At 51.7% G+C, this 18,931-nt stretch overlaps 8 protein-coding genes across 8 annotated transcripts; 3 read left to right on the forward strand and 5 right to left on the reverse strand.

Annotated features, from left to right (window-relative positions):
- Positions 1-201: 201 nt before the first annotated feature.
- On the reverse strand, positions 202-472 carry VTN77DRAFT_7517 (uncharacterized protein; the record flags this gene model as incomplete). The annotated part of the gene is made up of 2 exons (XM_069423914.1): positions 202-325; positions 375-472. The coding sequence occupies 2 exons, from the start codon at positions 470-472 to the stop codon at positions 202-204; spliced, it is 222 nt and encodes a 73-aa protein (XP_069275414.1).
- A 1,936-nt stretch (positions 473-2,408) lies between these two features.
- On the reverse strand, positions 2,409-5,118 carry VTN77DRAFT_7518 (uncharacterized protein; the record flags this gene model as incomplete). The annotated part of the gene is made up of 5 exons (XM_069423915.1): positions 2,409-3,065; positions 3,119-3,249; positions 3,302-4,310; positions 4,383-4,785; positions 4,841-5,118. 5 exons carry the CDS (start codon positions 5,116-5,118, stop codon positions 2,409-2,411), a joined length of 2,478 nt encoding a protein of 825 aa, XP_069275415.1.
- Positions 5,119-6,977: 1,859 nt separating this feature from the next.
- On the forward strand, positions 6,978-8,254 carry VTN77DRAFT_7519 (uncharacterized protein; the record flags this gene model as incomplete). The annotated part of the gene is made up of 3 exons (XM_069423916.1): positions 6,978-7,319; positions 7,382-7,552; positions 7,616-8,254. 3 exons carry the CDS (start codon positions 6,978-6,980, stop codon positions 8,252-8,254), a joined length of 1,152 nt encoding a protein of 383 aa, XP_069275416.1.
- Positions 8,255-9,382: 1,128 nt separating this feature from the next.
- Positions 9,383-10,525, reverse strand: VTN77DRAFT_7520 (uncharacterized protein; the record flags this gene model as incomplete). The annotated part of the gene is made up of 1 exon (XM_069423918.1): positions 9,383-10,525. The coding sequence occupies one exon, from the start codon at positions 10,523-10,525 to the stop codon at positions 9,383-9,385; it is 1,143 nt and encodes a 380-aa protein (XP_069275417.1).
- A 418-nt stretch (positions 10,526-10,943) lies between these two features.
- VTN77DRAFT_7521 (uncharacterized protein) lies at positions 10,944-11,474 on the reverse strand (the record flags this gene model as incomplete). The annotated part of the gene is made up of 1 exon (XM_069423919.1): positions 10,944-11,474. The coding sequence occupies one exon, from the start codon at positions 11,472-11,474 to the stop codon at positions 10,944-10,946; it is 531 nt and encodes a 176-aa protein (XP_069275418.1).
- A 51-nt stretch (positions 11,475-11,525) lies between these two features.
- VTN77DRAFT_7522 (uncharacterized protein) lies at positions 11,526-13,231 on the reverse strand (the record flags this gene model as incomplete). The annotated part of the gene is made up of 2 exons (XM_069423920.1): positions 11,526-12,585; positions 12,687-13,231. 2 exons carry the CDS (start codon positions 13,229-13,231, stop codon positions 11,526-11,528), a joined length of 1,605 nt encoding a protein of 534 aa, XP_069275419.1.
- Positions 13,232-14,911: 1,680 nt separating this feature from the next.
- On the forward strand, positions 14,912-15,533 carry VTN77DRAFT_7523 (uncharacterized protein; the record flags this gene model as incomplete). The annotated part of the gene is made up of 2 exons (XM_069423921.1): positions 14,912-15,014; positions 15,061-15,533. The coding sequence occupies 2 exons, from the start codon at positions 14,912-14,914 to the stop codon at positions 15,531-15,533; spliced, it is 576 nt and encodes a 191-aa protein (XP_069275420.1).
- A 1,087-nt stretch (positions 15,534-16,620) lies between these two features.
- Positions 16,621-18,852, forward strand: VTN77DRAFT_7524 (uncharacterized protein; the record flags this gene model as incomplete). The annotated part of the gene is made up of 3 exons (XM_069423922.1): positions 16,621-17,407; positions 17,466-17,814; positions 17,871-18,852. The coding sequence occupies 3 exons, from the start codon at positions 16,621-16,623 to the stop codon at positions 18,850-18,852; spliced, it is 2,118 nt and encodes a 705-aa protein (XP_069275421.1).
- Positions 18,853-18,931: the final 79 nt, after the last annotated feature.

The following is an 18,931-nucleotide window of genomic DNA, read 5'->3' on the forward strand; positions in this document are numbered from 1 at the left end:
TCGCACAATCAGTTGCTGAACCTCGACGTTGGAGCTTGCATAGCGATAAATCTGAAATGGCTCCAGACCAACAAATTCCTCTTCGGTTTCGGATACGAGCATCCCGGCCAATTCGATGGAATCATCGTCCAATTCTTTAAATACAGGGAGTGTTCTTAAGAGACACTGTAGTTGGATTCAACCTAGTCACAATATTAGCCGTTAAGCACGAGTCGTTATGAGAATGCAATACATATCTTGCAGGAGCAGTACATCGAACGTAAGGGTCTGCACCAGCATCGAGCAGCAAACGACATGCTGCTTTGTGACGGTGACGAGCAGCCAGCTTGGGCTGTGTCAATAATCTCAACTTATCTAGCTGGTGACTGGCTTACATGGAGAGCCGTATAGCCCGCAGAATCACAATCGAAGACCGAGGCCTGCTTTCGCTGCAGAAGTTCCCGAATGCCAGACACATTACCGTCTTCGGCATACTGAAAGAGTAAGGAGTCTCGAGGGATGACGTTGAATGTTCTCAACCACAGTGCCCATTCCATCTGAGCCAGGTAAGAGTAGAGCTGCCACACTTTCCCACTCAACCAAGTCGGTAAAGCTAACCGGAGGGTGGGATTCATCCACTTCCCAAGCTGAGAAACGAGTGTTCTCCTCCTCGAAGGACTAGATTTGATTAATGGTGACGACGATGATGACGACGGCACGGAATGCACTGCTGCAACAGTTTGGTCGGACATGATGAACACCTCGGTGTTGGTCTCCATTTCACGCTTTTGTTGGGCCAAAAGGACAATGGCCTGCCCTTGAGAGACACTAAATAAACAATTAGACACATCAGCAAGATCCTGAGATAGAGATGAATATGCAGAATTAGAATCAGGATAGAGAAGAAAGAATGGAGAATCCCAGCTAGCTAATCTCATGCAATGCGTTAATAAACAGATGATGAATGGCAGACATACAGATGAGCTAAATTCAGCATACTCTTTGTCCTCTCCAGTTTCCTCATGCATTTCTCAAGGTCCTCATTTTTGAGCACAAACTCCATCCTCCCCAAAAATTTCCGTTTCTCGAGCTTTCGTTTGGATGCCTCCAGCAGGTCATGAAGCGACTCAGCGGCCTGGTGGCACAGTCGACCACAACGATCGCGAATGTCGCTCCGCAATGGTAAAGCATCGGCGCTCAGCAGGAGCTCGTTCAGGATCGAGATTTCTTCCACGAGTTGATTTCCTCCGGGGCGGTTTTGAGGGAATGGATGAAGCCCTTTATCTCCACGATCCTCTGGGACACTTCGATGGCAAAGGAGGCGATTCCAACGCCGCTGCTGACGAGCCCTATTGCTTCGGCCATTCTGCGAATCTGTTAGCCATAGACATGTGTGTCACGAAGAATTACAAAAAAAATCATTTGAGAGATTCAGTGTCATGTCTGAATTTTGGCCGCGGAAGGCTGAAGTGTTGTCTGCGATAGTCAGAATGATGTGACAAGACGAGGGTTCAGCCTTGATCAGCCTCCGTCCACGCTGTCACTGAACCTATCATAGCCAAATGAGAATTTGCTGTTCCCAGGAGACCTGGCGTAGGCGGGGGAGCGCACCTGGTGGGATGACCATGAGGTCTTGAGGCTGGGAAAAGGGAAGAGAATGAAGGACACGGTGAAAGAGAATTTGGAAGAAGGCGCGGTCCGGGAGAAAGAGCTGAGTGGCGTCCATACAAATGCGATGCATTTATTTGCCTGCTTCCAGCATCGAATATTAATTCAATTAATATGGTTTATGGGGGAGGGAGAGGGGAGGAAGCACTTGATTTGCTCATGCCTCTCACTCAGCCACGCAAGTTGCATCCTACTCCTGCATATGCAACTACTAGCAACAAAACTAATTGAATAGTCGGTGGGTGAGATGCACAAGGCTGAAATGGTTAATACTTGCCTAGAACCACCATAAGAAAGATGTCATGTCCTGCCTCCTTCCCCATAAGGGAAGCTCTCCTCTGCGCCGACTACCTAGTATGTAGTTTGTGGTGGGACTATAAGGATATCGGTATTTCGTCCGAGTATATGAATAGTTTCTTTGTGTGGAGGACATATCCTGAGGATCTCCCTGGGAGATAGAGTTAGGAAAGGGTAGCTGATAACCAATTGAGGAAAGAATGACCATAATCTCACTGAATCTCAGGTAATTCTCGGGTCCTCGTTTTACATTCTACAAAAGTCTCACGTCAATCCAATTCATAATGATATAAATTCACCACTGGTGCAGTGGTGGTCTTTCCTAGCTACAGAGCTGTCCAACGTTGATAAAGATAATATCCAATGGTCCCGAAAAAGACCAGCGAGAGTGAGCAAAGGTAACAACAATTGATAGCCAAAAATGTAGGTTCCTCTATGACAGTCCACCCTGTCTATCTTTATAATTATAATTCGCCGTTTTGCGATCCGGGGAAAAACTGCTGGCGGAACTCAGCAGCCGCCGTGGCAGCAGCATCGTCAGCTGCAGGGTCATCTTCGTCCAAGAACGACAGTCCTTCCCGGGCGTGTCCGCCACAGGCCCGCTGCAGGGCCAGGAAGGCAAAGTGACCCCCAACCACCGGTCTCGCAAAGAACGTGATACCGGGATAGTTACCGTCTCCTTCGGTCTCATGGAGGTCTGTCAGCGGGCGGTCCGTCACGGTTTCGTTCACCCATTTCGCCACCGACTCCAAGATTTCGCTTCGGACGTCCTCGCTCGCGACGGCCATCGCAAAGAACTCCCAGTCAGTTTTGGTGTAAAGGTGACGACTATCCAGAGGCAGCCCATATTTTTGCCGAACATAGTGGTACCAGTTCGATTGCTTCCGGTAGATATGTTTCGGCACAAATCCTTCCTTCTGAGGTTTGAGAGGCGTCTGCCCGGAGGTCCCTGCAGTCATCGCTGTGCCAGATCCGTCCAGATGGAAACAGAGCTGAGCATCGGCATAAAGGTTGTACAGAGTCGTCCACGAGCCGTACCAATTGTACGCCACCTTGGCATGGGTCTTGTCACGAGACATTCCAAATTCCTCCCATTTGGAGATGTACGTGTCGGCGATATCCTGTCCTCTGTGAGCCCGCTATCACCGTCTTTGAGGAGAGAGGCGGAACCAACCTTGAAATACGAAGCATCGCCGGACTCCCCGGCTACTTGTGCTAGCTGGCTCATCGCGTTAATGCCGATGATTCCCTTCAGAGCCAAATTGGTTTGAAGAGCCAGCCAACCCGCAAAATCGTCGGTGGAAACTATCAATCATTAGTTATAGCGAACTCATCACGATAGAAAGAGACCACTTACGTTGATTGGCAGGCTCCAAGGAAAACTCGACGAGATAACCTGTCCACTGCTTCCACAGTCGATAGCTCCTCTGGACCCATCTGCGAGCCTGCTTCTCTCCATGATGTGCACCACCCCATTTACCGTCTTGTTTATCGATGCCGGAGACGACCTGAAGATCATCCAGCGGAAACAGGGGTGCCCCATCCATCTCTGGCGTGGGGCTTGGCTGGCCCTCAGCAGCCCAAAGGGAGACAGATTCGTGGTTGTCAGAGTAGCGGAGAGAATTCACCAGGGCAAGGCCCATGATCAGGATATTTCCACACTCCTCGACCGGCATATACTCATCGTTGCCGTCCGGATGGCCCGTTGCGTTCGGGAAGTGCGTCCCGAGGTCATGCATGGCGTACGTGTTGGGATACTGTCCGCTTAACATGTGCTCAATCAGGGGCTCCAGGAGATAGGCGAGCCAGCGCGGGCTCGTGTACAGGAAGAAGGGAAACGCAGGGAAGATGACATCGATGGTCTGGAAGTTCCCATTGGAGGAAATCTCCTTCAAAAAGAGGATGGGATCTTCAGCGGTACCGGAGAAGCTGGTGGCGCCCAGCACCTGGCGGGCAGAAAGAGCAACAATATCAACGTAGTCGTCGGCCCCAGATTCGTACGCATCAATAGCCAATTGCTCCGAGTAGTTGGAGGCCAGGCGATTGGCGTTTGCAAAGTCCGCATAGTGAAACGTAAGCAGCTCATTCTCGGTGCGGAACCACGACTTCCAGAGAGGTCGCATTAGGGTTAGTCCTCGTGCTGAGGCAAATTGGGTGACTGGATCCTGAATGTGAGCGATCGTAAACAGGACGCTGTCGGTGTTAGTGGTCCAATTGCTGCTCAGGGCGAAATATTTCGAAAACGCGAAGACCGGTTCTGCGTCCATGATGGCGCGGAAGTTGCGGTCGACCACATTCTGTAGGGTGCCGGTCCTGGCGAAGCGCTGTCGCAGCAGCGCGGATGTTCCTGCCTCGTGTCGGGCATCCTAGCCAAATCAGCTCTGTATGTTCCAGGTGTTTCCCTCAGAACTCCGTAGCAACTCCACGAACAAACCTACCTCAGGCCCGATGAAGTGCAGCGTACCCCATTCGGCCCGGTCTGCGATTTCGGACAGTAGCAGTTCCGTCTGACGGGTGACCTGCCATTTCTTCAGAGAGCGGTTTTCATCTTCCAGCACGACATTGTCCAGGTTCCAGACAATCGGACTTCCGCGATCGCCGCTCACCCACTGCCCGTTCAGGTCGATATAGACATTTACGTCCACGTTCCCACTGACGGACACGGTCACGTACGAGGCCGGAATGGACTGTCGCAAGGTGGAGGTGGGCGTAATCGGTGAGAGGAAGGACAGGACGATCTCCAGTGGACCGGCAGCGCCGGATTCAGGGATCAGATACGTCAAGTTGGTGGTCGAGGCGTCATAATTGGCACCTTCATAGACGGGATAGGAGATTTTGTAGCTTATGCCGAGTTAGCTGCTGGACCAGCCCAGAAGTTCAGGAAATCTGCCCGTACCCAGCTTTACCGTTCTTCTCCAGGGAATCCTGTGGCCTCCCCAGTAACGGGTATACAGTGCCAGTGCTGGGCACCTGAGCCAGCACGGAGAAGCCCAGCTCTTCTCCGGTATAGAAGATGGGCCATTTTGACCATGGGACATCTCGGGCATTGCCCAGCCAGGTGCTAAGATACGGATTCCTCACGATCAACGGGAGAACAGAGGGGGTCAGACTGGAGGCTGCGGAGATGGTCGAGTGCAGCAGAGGCGCTGCCAGCGCGGCGAGGGACCACCGCATCGCGTGACTTTTTCACCAGGAAAAACGGCGATGGCAGGGGATTGAAAATGACAATAAAATCTCTAAAACAATACTTCCTCGAGGCACCAGCTCGAGCAGGTTAGGAAAGACGATGGCTGGGGTGTGTTGCCTTGGGACAGGCAATTAATAGCGGTGGAGTCCATTGTATGAGTGTGCCTGAGAATGCAAGCCAACAGCAGGCGCGGAAGCGGAGGCAGTGAGGTCATGCGCCTTCCTCGGCCAACCAGTGTTGCTGCTGGTTCCCCGGAATGCCCTGTTTCAGCCTGTCCAGCCTCACCGCCCGAAGTTATTCCCCGCATTTTATGGAGTCCTCCCAGTGCTCTGATTGACGATTCACCAATGCCAATGATGGGAGGTCTATGTTGACGATAATGGGTTCTTGAGAAGGCTAATGACAAACGCCATGCCGATTGAGGATACTAAATCACATTTTGATTGAAGGGTGGGAGCCTTACAAGGCCGTGACATTATTGCCTTGCCGTTACGGCCATTGTCACGTGCCCGCGAGGCACGCTCCCATAGTGGCTTCCACAGACAGATATATCAAGCATCCTACGCCACTGAACTGGTCTCGTTTCCAAATGATATTACCATCATTCCATCATTGTGGTGTATACCCAGCCAGGATATGACAGCCATGGGTGCTTACCCCTAGTAGGTATCCTCACCCGCGTCATTCCAGGGTACTTGACCAGTACCGTACCAGTAACCAATTTTCCGAAGTCGACGTCCTGCTCTCGTTTGAGCATTTCCATTTATCCTGTCTTCCTAGAACTGTAATCCACAACATGGGAGCTGGAGGGTAATACGAGACGAACGAAACTGGCACTACCTCCCTCAGCAGTTCGCGGCCCTGAGACTGCACACGGCAGTAGCATATTTTTGTATGAGATGCGAGATTGCGTAGTGGGCTTAGCTGTCGAGTAGTGTCCACGATCGAACTTGACGTATGTATCTTCGAGAAACGATTGATGAGTGAAGAGCACAGCTGAGGCTCCAAGGCAGCACCGAGGAAACTGTTCTGTATATCATTAATTAACTCGCGCCCCGCCTTGCCCCTCGCTGGAATCACGACACAGTATAGTTAGCAACCGGTGCTTGCCCATCAGTCTGTGGTTGCATCTCTTCCTGATGTCATCAGCACCTGAGCATCGATGGCCTCTTGTACATAGATGGCTTGAGGAAATACTCGTCTCATGTCTGTTATTCGAGAGCCAAGTGTCGAATGCAGTGTGTTGATTTGGATGATGGATAGATGGAACGGCCCGCAGGTTAGCGTAGACTGTGCTGGCACAGGATGAAAGGTGGGTTGAGTTGACCGGTGGTAATAATAGATCAGATCCATGGTCCTTCGTCTTGGAAAACGCACCGCGACTGACTAGGCAGTTAGGTACGGAGTAGACGCGTGCGAGCGCTAATAATAATAAAGCGACACGGACACGCAACACACGTTCGAAGCGTGGATGGGAGCGATGGTCCGAGCTCTTGCCCGTCAGAGCTCCACTCCGTGACGCCGCGGAGGGCACTGTATTATTCATATAACAATCGCCAACCCACACAACTGCCATTGAATCTTCTATACATGCCATTGCTTCTCAATTGGACTGTTGGTGTTCTCCTGGAACCTTGTTATGATTATTCTATTTGCTAGAATTCACATATAACTCACAACAATTGGAGGGGCAGGCCACTTACACCTACTGCGGGACTGTGAATTCACCCACCTTATTATACCTTCACCTACACCTCTCCTTCTATATACCCTCCATTCAGGCAGGAACACAGGATCTGCCTGACTGTTCACCATTTTGTCACGGAATCTTCCGGATTTAACAAAGATGCAGACTGTTTCTGTGCAAACAAGTCCAGTGAAGGATGGCCGACGCGTGCTCGGCGACAAGACACCCAACGCGTCTTGGACACCAGCAAAGAAACGCATCGTGGAATTGGAGAAGTCCAAGTCAACTGTGATCTCTTTGAAGCCTTTGCAAGAGTCCCCAAAGACGCGAGATCTCTCTCCACCTCCGTGTCACGCCGGCCAGAAACGGACAATAGACCAGGTCGAGAACGCCGATGACCCCGAACCTCGAAAGACTTTGATCACGTCTCTCCCGCAGCGGCAAGGCAGGTTCGAGATCTTTGAAGATAGCGCTCAACCGGTCGCAGCATCACAACCTCAGGTACGCGACTGTTCTCAGCACCCTAGGTTGCGCGTCAAGTAACACTGCTTGTGACTATACAGGATCCTCGACCAGATGCCATAGAACCAGAAGCACCGAAAATGGAGGCGCCGCCGCAGCAGAATAAGGAGTCTTCGCAAGAGAGGCCGAGTAAAAGCCCTGAACGCGTCGACGCGGTCCCTACAAGCACCGTTCCCACCGACCCTGAGGCGCGTAGACGGTTTATTCAAGAGGTAAGGGCTCTGCAGGATAGAATCTGCCTTGTAATCATTGACTAACCAGACTGAGTTTGATAGAAAGCGGCTCTTATGAAGCGAAGAATACAGACGGCGATGCGTCGCGTGGAAGACAACAAAGACAACTCACTAGATCGTGCCCTCTCTGAATTCGAGGCCAGGACTCGCCCATTCTCGAGATACAGTATCGTCTCTTCCAGAACCATATCGCGTCCTGCAAGTACAGTAGGCTCTGTATTGGAGTCTGCGGCCGTGACCGAATCGCGAAAGTTACTTGCACCGCTCCCACGTGAGTCAACTCCACGTTCTGATCGCAACACAACTAGAACAATCTCGTCTCCTACATCGGCTGGCGACGACTCTCAAGAAGAGGACGACATGCCGACTCCACGACCAACGCAACACCGCAATCCAGACACCACCAGAGAGCCTGCGCAAGTCAGCAGTCCTAGCACCGCCGCCCACGTACAATCAAACAGCAGCAGTAGCAGCAGTAGCAGCAGCGGCAGCAGCGATAGCGACGGCAACCGCGATGCTGCTGCTGCTGCGAATCGTCCCACCGGGAATGAACGTGAAAACGCAGTCGACAGAATGGTGTCGTTGGCAGACCGCGTGAACAGCGAACAGGCCGTCAATGGACTTATGAAATTGATGGAAACTAGCACCGAGTACGACAACCTCGACACGTGGACCGGTTGAAGTGAAGGATAACTACACTGCACGTTGACATCGATTTCCGTGCAGGAAATAGATGATAGATGGGTGGAAAAATCGAATAAATTGACGTGAAGAATAACGCATGACGAAAGGGGGACACGAGATGAGTCGAAATGGCATGACATATCATAGCATGGCTGGACAGCCAGCCTCATTGCATTGCATAGGCAGGTCATAGGTCATAGGTACCTTCTCTGTACAGTACAGTACACAGACAGAACAGACATGACATGACGTCCTTCGGGAATTTATTGCATATTGCATACCCCAGATGCCAGATGACCTGGATGGGGATGGAGGTTTAATCTCATTTGCTTGTTTTTTTATTCCTTACTCCTTTCCCGTAGAATTCATTCCCATTCCCATTCTTGTTCTCACTCTTACGCATTGCCATGAACCATACACCTTGTCTGACCTTGATTGAAACGGCTCCATTTCGTTTCGCTCGATCATTGCATTGCTCCACGGAGAAGTATGTACACTCCTTACGTTACTACCTACCTACCTACCTCTACAAGGTAGTAGATGCAAACCATATCTTCAACCCAAAAAAAAGCTTCCTCTTTTCGCTCTTGAAACAAGACAACGCAGATTATGTTGAGGATTTGTATACCGTTGCAGCAACCTAACGACTGCCTCATGCCCCCGTGCTGCTGCATATGATAGCGGTGTCTTGCCAGTGATGCTGTTTTTGGAGTCGGGATCAACCCCCTTCACAAACGACAGCTTGACGACTGCCTCGTTCCCATGTTCTGCGGCTCAGAGCAATGCAGAGCCTGGAAAGTGTTGCACATTGTAATGTTAGAGATTGGGGTATAAGAGATCGTAAAGACGGCCATTGTTTTGGGTCAAAGTATTCTCTCTGTGATTCTAGGCACTTTGCTATCCATTGTAATAGTTCATTTGGTAAATCAAGCAGTGACATTGTAAGTACATTGTAAGTTTACTCAGCAATAATCAAATGTCAACAGTTTATGTCGCTAACTGAGGTGGAAAAATAGTATTATTTAATGCAATGGAGTGGGGTATCGATAGTTGTTGTCATTGACCAATTAGACTGCCAGAAAAGGCAACCAACAAGGGCCTGAGAAATATCTATCTTCCAGCTGACTACATTTTCACCCCCACGCGCCATCCAACCTTCATCCGCGTCTCGCAAGCCTGCTCAGTCGAGTTGCGCACCAGATCCTCATCCAGCGTGACTTCTCCTTTCGGATAGAGCACGATGACGGTACTTCCACCGTAATAGAACGCACCGAGACACTGGCCTCTTCTGACCTCGACCCCCGGCCCTACTCCGGGATTGTACTTGATTGAACCGACCAACATTGCCCCGACCGCTATCACAGCAATTGCAGCACCCGTTGTCGATCGGCGCAGGATCATGACGGACCGTCGATTCTCGCAGAACACGTTCATGATACCCGGCTCGTTGATCGCCTGCGGATTGACGGTATAGTACGCGCCGGGGATCTCCTTGATGCTCTCCACCGTGCCGGACACGGGGGCGTGCCAGCGATGATAGTCCTGCGGCGCCAATCGCGCAATGACAATCGAGCCGCCGTCGAATTGTCTCGCCAGCGCGTCGTCTTCGTCAACGCCGAGCATTTTGGCCACGGTGAAGCCGTACCCCTTGATCCAGTACCTGGTCGCGAGGTCGATCGTCGGGTATGCCGTCAGCCGACAATCGGCCGGGCTGGACGTGACCAGGTCGTTATCCGGCTCAGCAATCGGCCGGGCATCGTCGCGGATCTCGCGCGCGAAGAATGCGTTGAAACAGGGGTATTTGCTCGGGTCCGGCTCCTTGAGCTCCGACAGGCTGCTCCGCAGATGGAAGCTATCGATAAACGGCTCGATGTGCGCGCGACTTTGGGGCGAGTCGTATTCCTCGCCCAGCTTCCGGCTCTCCCTCTCGACGATATCGAGCGTCTCCTTCCAGTGCAGCACTTTCTCCTGCGTCGAGCCGTAGTACAGCAGGTGCATACCCAGCCGCACGTAGATGCTCATCTCCTCGAAGGTCTTCTCGCCCGTCTCCCGGTCGATCACATAGTTGCCCATGTGGTGCCTGACCTCGAGGTCGTGGAGGTCGGATTCCGGGATGAATTTCGCGAGCCAGGCGCGTGCGGATTCATGGCGGGCTGGGAGATGCAGGTTAGATCGCGGGTTTGCGGCGTGGTCCTCCGTCGCCTTGTGAGTGATGTGCCGCAGGGCGTGGGCAAGGGCACCGAGGCCTTTCTCTGTCATGTTCACCATAATCGAATGCTTGCTCAGGACAGTTTCCTATCGGCTTTAAATCTTGGCTTGCAGCTCAGGAGGTGTGTATACAGAGGAATCAGCATTATGAACCCCGCCAGCTTGACCCCGCCAAAACAGTCATGACTCATTAAATAGTCTGACCTGCTCTGCTAACCATTATTTAGCATGTAGATCAGTAATATTCCGTGAAACTTAGCAGCCCGCACTATTACGCCAGCGATGTAGTTAGTGAATCTTGCTAGGTGCCTCGACAATTGACAATTAACATTATTATATGGGGCTGTGGTCCGTGCGCTAACAACAACTAGCCTATGACGTTTGTCCTAACCATTACCAGTATTTACCTCTCTTGGACGATTGCTCTATCTATGTACGTAAATACAATGCCTTCTATTCCTTCCCTCCGATCTGTGGATCAATTAATACACCGTGATCCATCTCCAATTGAGAAGCAGGGAGAAGTATTACTGTATAGCTTAAAAAGATAGATATCATTATTTTCTAACGACGTCATACCGAATATATGCCAAGGTGTATGTACAGGAGATTCGCTGTCTACAGCATCTCGTCTGAGGGCTATGCGGCAGGCCAAAGCGCGACTGCGATTTGGCCAATTCATTAGGTATCTGTTCTTGTTCCCTTCAAAGATATGCCATGCCAATACCAGCTGGATCTTCGAAGAAGTTTTGAAATCATGGAAGTGGAAGAGCGAGACTCGTTCAATCTCTTTGGTTTGGCCCATTGAAGAAGAGGGAGGGACACAGCCTCGGACTCTCCATCCGCGGCGGTCAGTGGATGAGCAAGACTCGTTCGGCTGTTTCTGAATGTGGTGGCTCGATGAGCTCTGCTCTGTTGGTACCTCGCCAGACGAGCAATATTCATCTCTACGAGACGGTGTATAGCCGGCGCAAGGCTGTTTCTGGACAGCTGCATCTGACAGCTGCATTATTTCATGGCTGAGGGGAGACGTTGGCAGATGGCACACCAAAACTTCCCCTTAGCGGACCTTTTTCAGCTTGTTCACCCTCCGACCAAGCACGTCTCTTCCCTCTTCGATTTCGCCAGCCGCCTCTCGCTTGGCTTCGCCCACCTCCTTCAGGATGCCTCCTCTGACAATCCTGCCCTCAATGTTGACGCCCTCCTCTTCCCACTGCACCATCTGTCTGCCAACCCGCTTCTCGATAGCCAGGACGAGCTGTACGTCCCTCTGGCCGACAAGAGTAACGGCTTCACCTTCCCGTCCTGCACGGGCTGTACGACCGACACGATGGACGTAGTCATCCGGGTTTCGCGGCACATCGAAATTGATGACCAAGCTGACGCTTGGAATATCAAGACCACGAGACGCGACGTCCGTGGCGACCAGTAAACGAGCCGCGCTGGCTCGGAAACGAGAGAGGTTGGCTGTCCGCACCGATTGCGGCAGGAGACTGTGCAGAGAGGTCACTCGGTGCCCGAGACGACGCAGCATTCGTTCGAGAAGGTCTGCGGTTTTGGTCCGGTTACAGAATATGATGGCCGGCTTGGAAGAATTGCCCTCTGTGGACAGGAGCACATGAAGGAAGGCTTCGCGATGGGTCATGGGAACTTGCAGGTAGGTCTGCTTCAGGGTCGGCGGAATCGTCGCGTTGTCCTCGGTGCCGATCTCCGTCACGAAGATTGGAGGCTTGTTCGCCGATCGAGGCATGGATTTCAACGCCCTCACTTCAGGCGTGACAGTTGCCGTGAACAGCAGAGTTTGACGTTCACTGGACGGCGGAAGCGCCGATAGGCACGTCTCGACATCAGGGAGCATGCTTCCGGGACCGCTGGAAAGCAGTCTATCGGCCTCATCCAAAACGACCATACGCACACGTTTCAGGCCGCAGATCGTGTCCTCGCCCGAAGTCTGTATGTGGTCTGCCAGGCGACCCGGAGTTGCGATGACCACGTGGGGCCTTTGGGACAGTTCAATCGCCTGAGGTCGCATGTCGGTTCCCCCGGTGACCAAGATCGGTTTGAGACTTTGGGGGGCAGAGATTGCTTTGAACTGTTCGAATATCTGAAGAGCAAGCTCTCTAGTGGAAGTTAGTTAGCTCGAATTCCATGAACACTGGAGAACAAAGAAAGTTTTCCATTCTTCCTTTCTTTCTTTTAATTTCAATCCAGTAAGACATACCTAGTCGGCGTCAAAACGACTGCAAAAATCCCAAACGGATCCTCTGCCCACTTCTGCAGAATGGGCACCGCAAACGCGACCGTCTTTCCGGAACCCGTCCGACTGCCACCGATGCAATCTCTCCCCTTCAGAATCTCCGGTATACAAGCCCGCTGGATAGCGGTCGGTCTCCGGATCGCCATATTGGACAGCGAGCTGACGAGCCACGGCGCGACATTGAGCGACGCAAAAGTCGAATCGGTCACCTGGAGGCCGATGTCCAGGGCGTCTCGGCTCGTGATGGGGTCTTCTTGTTGCTTCTTATTAGTCTCTTCATTTTGATTTTGCGGCTTCTTCTTTATCCGCGACAGAGTTGGGAGCGGTGCTGGGGCTGCAACTTCAAAATCGTCCGAGGATACTGATACTCGTCTTCGTTTGGTGGCCCGCTGGATTTCAGCTTCGATGTCGTCGTATGGAGATGGGGATGGAGACGGGGATGGCGATGCAGGTGAGGATGCGGAAGATTCCTTCTCAGAGTCCTTCTTTCGAATTTTTGAGGGCGCCATGATGCTGTGTCTGGAACAATGTTGCGCAAAATCAACGCTCAACTGGGTGGAAAAAGTGGTGCATGAAATTCTCCGGCAGAAAATAATCATCCCCAAAGGCGGTGAGTGGTGCACGATTCGTGTCACGTGCGCCTTGCCCTAATCAGCAAAATGTCAACAAATGCCTTACAGAAAAGATCAAAAAAAAAAAAGAGAGACAGAGAGAGAGACAGAGAAATTACGTGATAATTCTAGGCCTAATTACAAACGACTCCGTCAAGAGTACATAACTGATCAACGTTCTATCTGGCAGGACAATATCCACCTCACCCACGAACTCCAACAGGAACTGAAAGGAAAAGTCCTGAAACATCTTGGCGAATCTGCGGAAACATTCACCATCCTTATATAGGTCATAAATACCTGCTAGAAGGTTCTCAATTCTGAGGGATATGGACGCCTCTCCCCCATGCCGGCTTCGAAACGTCGGAACGAGCGCATGTCGATCCTCATCCCCAACCCCACGGAGGGCGTCGACGTCTTCCTGTTGAACCCCGTCGACCCATGGTCGAGATGGGAAATGTTTCTTTGTCCACGGCTGTTCCTACATTTTTTTCTGGCCACGAAACACGTTAAGCCGAGCATATCCAATCGCAGCATTTCCGGTGTGGGATCGACATGCGTGAAGTTTCCATCTTCATCATATGTGATGTCGTTCAGTTGATGGTAGAGACCTCCATCTAGCCATTTGGGCTGAAGAAACGAATCTGCATGGCGCAAAAAAAAAACCCCCTGTAGATCATCCGGATTTCCAACCTCCGATACCCATTGCGTAATATATTGACCTCTGGGTGCTTCCTCGGGCGGTAGTTTAATGTTTTCAATGACTTATGGAGTTGGATAGTCGTACTCTTTGGCAACAGCGTTCTTGATTTGCGTATCAAATGTGGAGGGTTGATGTCGATTTGATCCTCGCGCCTGGCAAAAAAATCCCATCGACATGGATTGGTACATGTCCTGTACTTGAGAGAAATTCAAGCTATTCCTGTACTGGTTCCTGGGTCCCCGTTAGTGCACACTCTTCATCTGGTTGGGAGGCAAGGTTGTGGAAATGCCGGAGATGACCTGCTTGTTCGGAAGTAAGCTTAGGCTAGGAGGATATGTCAAATGGAAGGATGGAAGGCATCGACAAAGAATCTGCAAAGTGAGGTGCAGACTGGCCATTTGAGGTCTGTCTGTTCTTCTCCTCTGGCATCTTGATGGTAGGTGCGTGGATGGAGTGATGTTTCCCTGGCTCGCCAGGCTGCTACCTTCCACTTTTGGCATCTCCAGCCATCCCGTGATTCCGCTCATCTTTGTGCTCACGGGTGTGAAGACATTCTTTCAATCAATGATCGCGCGACAATTGTTCTTTTTCTTTTTCTTTCGGATACGCTATATACCATGCCATGGCAGAACGAAATGGGCGAGTTGATCAGAACCCTGCTTATTCCCAATAACTCGGGGAAGGACGACATTTCACGAGAGGAGTTCCTTACGACTGTTTCTACGGGGTTCATTCTCGTGGAGTCGAGAAAGACATATGACCGGCAGCCAAGAATAAATCACCGCTTATTTTTAGGGTGACGACAACTTGAAGGAAAATGGCTGTCTGATAACCCTTCTAAAATCATAACTTCTTTCAGCACAGCGATAGTCAAAATGTCCCTTCTTCTACCGCCTTTGGAAAATTTTCGCGACATCTTAGATCTCGCGGTCGCCGACCTGGGCGTCTTTCGCGCTCCCAAATTTCGTCTCGTTAACAGTGAGTGAAATCTTTTACACAGCCCATGTCTCTCTCACATTGTTAGGGTTACTTGAACGAGACTACTATTCGCGCCCATGCGAGCCGGTTCCTGGGAAGGCGCTTCTGCGGATTAAGAGCAACAAGGAGTGGCTTTTCCAGGCACCTGCTCGACCGGCCGCATACCGAGAACACGCCACCGAACGGCAACTTTCTGCTCAGATCTATGTGGTGGACGAGTTGGTGAAAGATGACGATAACGATGACACCGGAATCTTAATTTTTTTTCAGTCCCTTCGGTCCTCCGCTGCGGGTTGCTCGTGCTGTGATACCGAGACCGGCGAGAAATGCAATTCTGGATATAGCTCCGAGATAGACAAAGGCAACATTGCCCCAGTCCATCTTATTCCAGCGGTGAATCTCCCAGAAGACTCCAACACCCTGCGGCAGCAGACTGTAGAGGTGGCCCAGGTCGGCCAGGAGAAGACCCAACAGCAGGGTCCGCCACACCCGGAGATCATCTGTCGCTCGGAGAACTAGGGCTTCGTTGACCGCAAAGAGCAGATACAAATTGGCCAGCTGCCGCAGGGCGACGTGGGTGGCCACGGGGAGGACATCTGAATCAGACAGCGGGGCTGATTGCGTATCGGTCAAGTTCAGGTATGTCTTAGGGTAGACACCTGCATAGAGGGCCCCCAGAAGGCTGAAGAAGGGCTCCACATACAGAAAGAAGATACGATAGAAGACATGAATTCGAGCGGAGTTATTTTCATGATTCTTCCTGTTGGTATGACTCGGAGCCATCTTAACGGCGCCTGGTTGTTCTCCGTACTCCGAGTTCTCCGACAGCGGGTAATGGGGCACTCCGTATGGGTCTTCCGGGGAGCGGGTCTTCCAACTCTAATTAACTTTTTTTTTTTAAAAAAAAAGAAGAAGAACCCACAATCTGGCTCCTAATCTTCCGATGTCAGATTGTGCTGAACCCCCCGGATGAGTCTGGCCCCCGCCCTTGTTTCGAAACAAAGGAAAGAGCACGCAGAAGTGAATGAGCTGAACCGTGGTTGGCGGTGAGGGAGCCACGGGCTGGGGAGAAAATTCATGCAAAACCTCCGCCACCGACGCTAAGGGGCTCTGGAGTTGCCCCTAAATAGCTTAGTTGGTGAAGGAATTCTTGGATACATCATCATCTTGGCTCATCCGCTGTCTCTCTTTTATTGTACGGTCTGCCACGCCTCAGCAAACCCCCTCCGTCCACTCTTTCTCCCATCGATTCTTTCCTGTCTGTACTGCATTCTTTGGTTGTCTTGTTGTTTTCTCTTATTGCCCTTCTTTCAGTTACGTCAAGGAGTTTTGGTGCTTTTGGATGTTTCCTACTTTCTAGATGGTCCGTGTGTGTTGTTATTGCATCTAGTTACTGCTCCCTGGCAGCCCCTTACATCTTATCCTTTTCGGGAAATTTCAGGTTACTTAACACTCTGAGGACATTTCACTTGATTACCAGGGAATCACTGCGAACCCATTTTGACGCCAATTCTCGCTCGAGCACGCGTGGTCTGACCGCTGTTTCAATCCGTCCTGCCAGTCATATCGCTCCTCACACAACTTCCATTCTCACCCATCACCCATCATGACGCTGACAGAATCAACTGCTCCTCGTGCTACACGGCGACGACCCTCTCTACCGTTGAGGATTCGACCCAGAACTGCTGTCCCGGAGGAACTTACAGAGATGGCTGCCCCCTGGACGACGGCGGGGGTTTGGAATTCGTCCCAGACGGGCCACCACGATGATCGCATCACCTCGTTTGCAGAAGAACCGGCGATGGAGACAGGAAATGGGCACAATTACGGAGAGGATCACTATAACGGTCAGGTGTTGGAGGAGACCTCAGCATTCCCTGAACCCGTTCCTAGACGCCGTGCCGCGAGGAGTTTCTCGACTCTGCTGCATGGTGTCGACGACGGTCTGCGCGCTTTAGGTCGTCGTTTCTCGGTCAGCATTCGCAGAAAATCCTCGAAGCAGAATTTGCAAGTTCCTTATGAAGAAGCTCGCCCCGATGACCACTCTGTCGGAGCCACCGGGGATGGGCGTTCGCGGAACGCCTGGTTTAGGGGCCCCAGCATCAATCGTCGGCCATCCCTCCATAGTGTGTCCGCTCTGCAGACGTTCTACGCACCGACCGGGAATAACGCTACTTCCTTGCCTCCTGTGTTTTCGGACGATATCTCGGGAGGTGACGCGGCCCGCGCCGCGGCGGCTGCCCAGAATGAGATGGCGAAGGCGGGTCGGCTAGCCTTCCGAGGAGATTCCAAGTTCTTTGATAAGTTGGAACGGGATTCGGAGAGTGGCATTGAGATCGATCTGCGGGACGGCTCTGAGATCTCCGACGAGGAATTAGCTGTGGTCCGGATAGGTAACTATCACCTGGAAGATTGGTTGCCAGTAGCTCGATGGCTGATTAGTGAATTCAGATCCTGTCCAATACTTTCCCACCGAAGTCATGGCCCAGATCCTCTCGTGTCTCGATCCCGAGTCTCTCATGCAAGCTGAGTGTGTCTCCCGTTCCTGGCACGAAGCCGCATCGTCATGCCACGTATGGCGAACTGTTTTCCGTCGGGAATACGGCCCCCCTCCACAGAGCACAATGTCAACAAAGAGGAAGACTCAGTCTGCAGGTCTGGGCAAGACCTTACCCAATCAAGACTGGAAAAGGATGTTTTTCGTGCGTCAGGCGCTGGAACGCCGATGGAAAGATGGGAAGGCTGCTGCCATCTATCTCAAAGGCCATCGAGACAGCGTCTACTGTGTCCAATTCGATGAGTAAGTTCCTTGACGGGCTTCCCTTCGCGGCGATCGGTCACTAATATCCTCTCCAGGAATAAAATTATCACTGGATCTCGTGACCGTACAATTCGGATCTGGGATGCTCATTACCCTTGGCGCTGTCTGAAGATCATTGGCGCTAATCCAGGCGATGTCGCTGGCGGATCGGGAGCGGGCGTGACTGCCAACATTACACCGCAATCATCCGGTACCGCTCCACTTCTCGCTATCTGTCCCCCGAGCCAGCCAGCGGCCGATATCGTGGCTGGTTCTGGGGAAGATGTTGGATTCCATAACGCGTCAATTCTGTGCCTTCAGTACGATGACGAGATCATGGTGACGGGTTCGTCCGACTTCACATGCATCGTGTGGGATGTCAAGAATGATTATAAGCCGATTCGACGCCTGGTGGGCCACAAGGCAGGCGTTCTCGACGTTTGCTTCGATGACCGATACATTATCTCCTGTTCGAAAGACACCACCATCTGCGTTTGGGACCGACACACTGGTGAATTGGTGAAGAAACTCTTGGGTCATCGCGGCCCAGTTAACGCCGTTCAACTGCGTGGAGATCTGGTCGTATCGGCTAGCGGAGATGGTGTGGCCAAGTTATGGAACATCACCTCCGGTCTTTGTATCAAAGAGTTCCCCAGCAAGGACCGGGGCCTTGCCTGCGTGGAGTTCAGTGAAGATGCCCGAACGATCTTGGCTGGTGGCAACGACCAAGTCATTTACCAGTTCGACGCCAATACGGGCGAGCTTGTTGGCGAGCTGAAAGGTCATACGGGGTTGGTCAGGTCGCTGCACCTGGACGACCTCAACGGCCGGATTGTAAGTGGTAGTTACGACGTGAGTGTCAAAGTCTTCGATGCCAAAACGGGCCAGCTGTCGATTGACCTTCCCGGTTGGACGACGAGCTGGATGCTGAGTGCGAAGTCGGACTACCGGCGAATCGTTGCCACCAGTCAAGATGCGCGTGTGGTCATCATGGATTTCGGGTATGGATTGGATGGGATTGAACTACTGGAGGAGTAACGCGGTAGCGATTTCTGATTTCTTTTCTTTTTACTTCTTTTGGATTTCTTCTTCTTCTTCTTCTTCTTCTTCTTCTTCT

This window comes from Rasamsonia byssochlamydoides (genome assembly GCF_041956645.1).
Source record: "Rasamsonia byssochlamydoides strain NRRL 3658 unplaced genomic scaffold VTN77scaffold_60, whole genome shotgun sequence".
In the NCBI taxonomy this organism is placed as follows: Eukaryota; Fungi; Ascomycota; class Eurotiomycetes; order Eurotiales; family Trichocomaceae; genus Rasamsonia; species Rasamsonia byssochlamydoides.